This window comes from Cotesia glomerata, unplaced genomic scaffold (genome assembly GCF_020080835.1).
Source record: "Cotesia glomerata isolate CgM1 unplaced genomic scaffold, MPM_Cglom_v2.3 scaffold_2111, whole genome shotgun sequence".
NCBI classification, from domain to species: Eukaryota; Metazoa; Arthropoda; class Insecta; order Hymenoptera; family Braconidae; genus Cotesia; species Cotesia glomerata.
Window position 1 is genome coordinate 1 of NW_025402566.1, and position 1,956 is coordinate 1,956.

At 33.6% G+C, this 1,956-nt stretch overlaps 1 protein-coding gene across 1 annotated transcript; it reads right to left on the reverse strand.

Annotated features, from left to right (window-relative positions):
- Positions 1-988: 988 nt before the first annotated feature.
- Positions 989-1,537, reverse strand: LOC123274084. Its single transcript, XM_044741579.1, has 2 exons — positions 1,372-1,537; positions 989-1,206 (listed from the first exon to the last, which is right to left on the reverse strand). The coding sequence occupies exons 1-2, from the start codon at positions 1,535-1,537 to the stop codon at positions 989-991; spliced, it is 384 nt and encodes a 127-aa protein (XP_044597514.1).
- Positions 1,538-1,956: the final 419 nt, after the last annotated feature.

A 1,956-nucleotide genomic window follows, 5' to 3' on the forward strand; every position in this document is an offset into this window, starting at 1 on the left:
CCAACCTCACACCCAGGACACAAAAGATTTATTAATGTGTACATAGATGATTATTCTAGATTAGCTAGAGCATATGCAGTAAAGACTAAAGATGAATCAGGAGAAACATTAGAAAAGTTTCTCATATCTACAAGAAATCTACTTGGTAAAGATGAGAAAGTATGCTACGTTAGATCGGATCAAGGAACAGAGTTTACTGGTGGAAAATTTTTAGATGTCTTAAGAAAAGAAAAGATAGAATTAGAATTAACTCCGCCCTATACTCCTGAACACAATGGAGTATCTGAACGATTCAACGCTACGTTACAAAGAAAAGTCAGAACCTACATGCTAGATTCTGGTTTACCTAAGAGTATGTGGGAGTTAGCAGTAGATGCAGCAGTGCACTCATACAATCGAACACCACATAAATCCATAGATTACAACGTACCACTGATGAAGTTTAACAAGAATGAAAATTGTCACTTTGACAAAATTAAAAGATTTGGATGTATTGGATATATTAGAATTCCAAAACCAGAGCACAAGTTCAGCGAGAGAGCAATCAAAGCAGTCATGGTGGGATATAAACCCACAGGATACTTGCTATGGCACCCAAATACAGGAAAATTTCTAGAATCACGACATGTTAGATTCAATGAAAAATTAGTGTATTGCTAAAATTGTTAAAATTAAAGCTAAAATTGTAGCAAAATAAAAGTGTAAAGCTAAAAAATATTGCTTTTGCTGTACATTACTTAGCTAGAAAACAATTAGATGCCAACGAAGACGACTGGAAGATGTTAAAAGAATTCTGAGATACCTTAAAGGGCACTGTGAGACTTAAGCCTGAAATACACAGGTAACTCAGATGAACTAGAAGCTTATTCAGATGCTAGTTTTAGAGTAATAATGACTCAACTTCATCAGGTGGATACATTATTAGACTGTTTGGTGACATAATAGCATGGAGAAGTCACAAACAAAACTATATTACACTTTCGACTTGTCAAGCTGGTATTTCCGGCAATGAGTGATGCCTGTCAAGAGATAATATCTCAGCTCTACCGAGTGTTGCTGACATCTCGCGAGTCTGTTTGTTGGACTCGACCATCAGCATCTTCATATCTTCAAATTCTTTGCTACCAACCATTACCATTTTCTCACAGCTGACAATCTTGGCTTTGGTATTTTCATTCTTATTTTTATTATTATCGTCTTCTATATCTGTAAACATATAATCTTAATTAGTATCTGGAATTTTGTTAACATCTAAGCATCTTAATATCTAAATAGGCCTCATCTAACTATTCTTAAACACTTTTATACTTCTTAGAGTGTATCTTCTAGTTTAGTTTACAGCTTCTAAATTATTCTATAGTCAATACTTACTTGTCGACTGGTCTGATTTGACAGGTGTTGAGAAATTATTCATCTTAACCTGTAACTCTTGTTCATCTTTATTCTCATCAGTTGTTTTTGATGGTCCTGCATTGTCATTATCTGTTGTATGAATTAATCCCTTGCGGAATTGTGACAGACTATGAAGGGTATCCATATTTTCTCAATTTTGATTTTAAGATTGGATTTTGTCCAACATTCTCTAGATCAGATGATGTTTTCTCAAAACTTCCGTCGCTGTCATAGTCGACCAGTTGAGCCTTTTCTTCCGACTCTGACATCTATTTCGATTTTATGAAACAGAATTTAAATTTAATTAATTATACATTTAATTAATAATTTATCATCTAATTAATAATTTTTCATCTATCTCTTATTATTAATATTCTAAAATTCTATTCGTCTAATACCAGATACTCTTCATAATTAATTCTGTTTCGTGCTTCTAAATTAAAATGAACGCACTGCAATTCATTTCAATTTGAAACGCAAGTTTGATCATCTACACAGCACCACCTCGAGTATGCACACCTATTTCAACGTACAGTTTCACGCACAGCAATGAAACAACGTTGA

Excerpts from the sequence above, each read along its gene's own strand:
- LOC123274084 (XM_044741579.1), bottom strand. The coding sequence starts at position 1,537 with ATGGATACCCTTCATAGTCTGTCACAATTCCGCAAGGGATTAATTCAT. Across the intron at positions 1,207-1,371 it reads CAAATCAGACCAGTCGACAA|ATATAGAAGACGATAATAAT; the intron begins GTAAGTATTGAC and ends ATATGTTTACAG.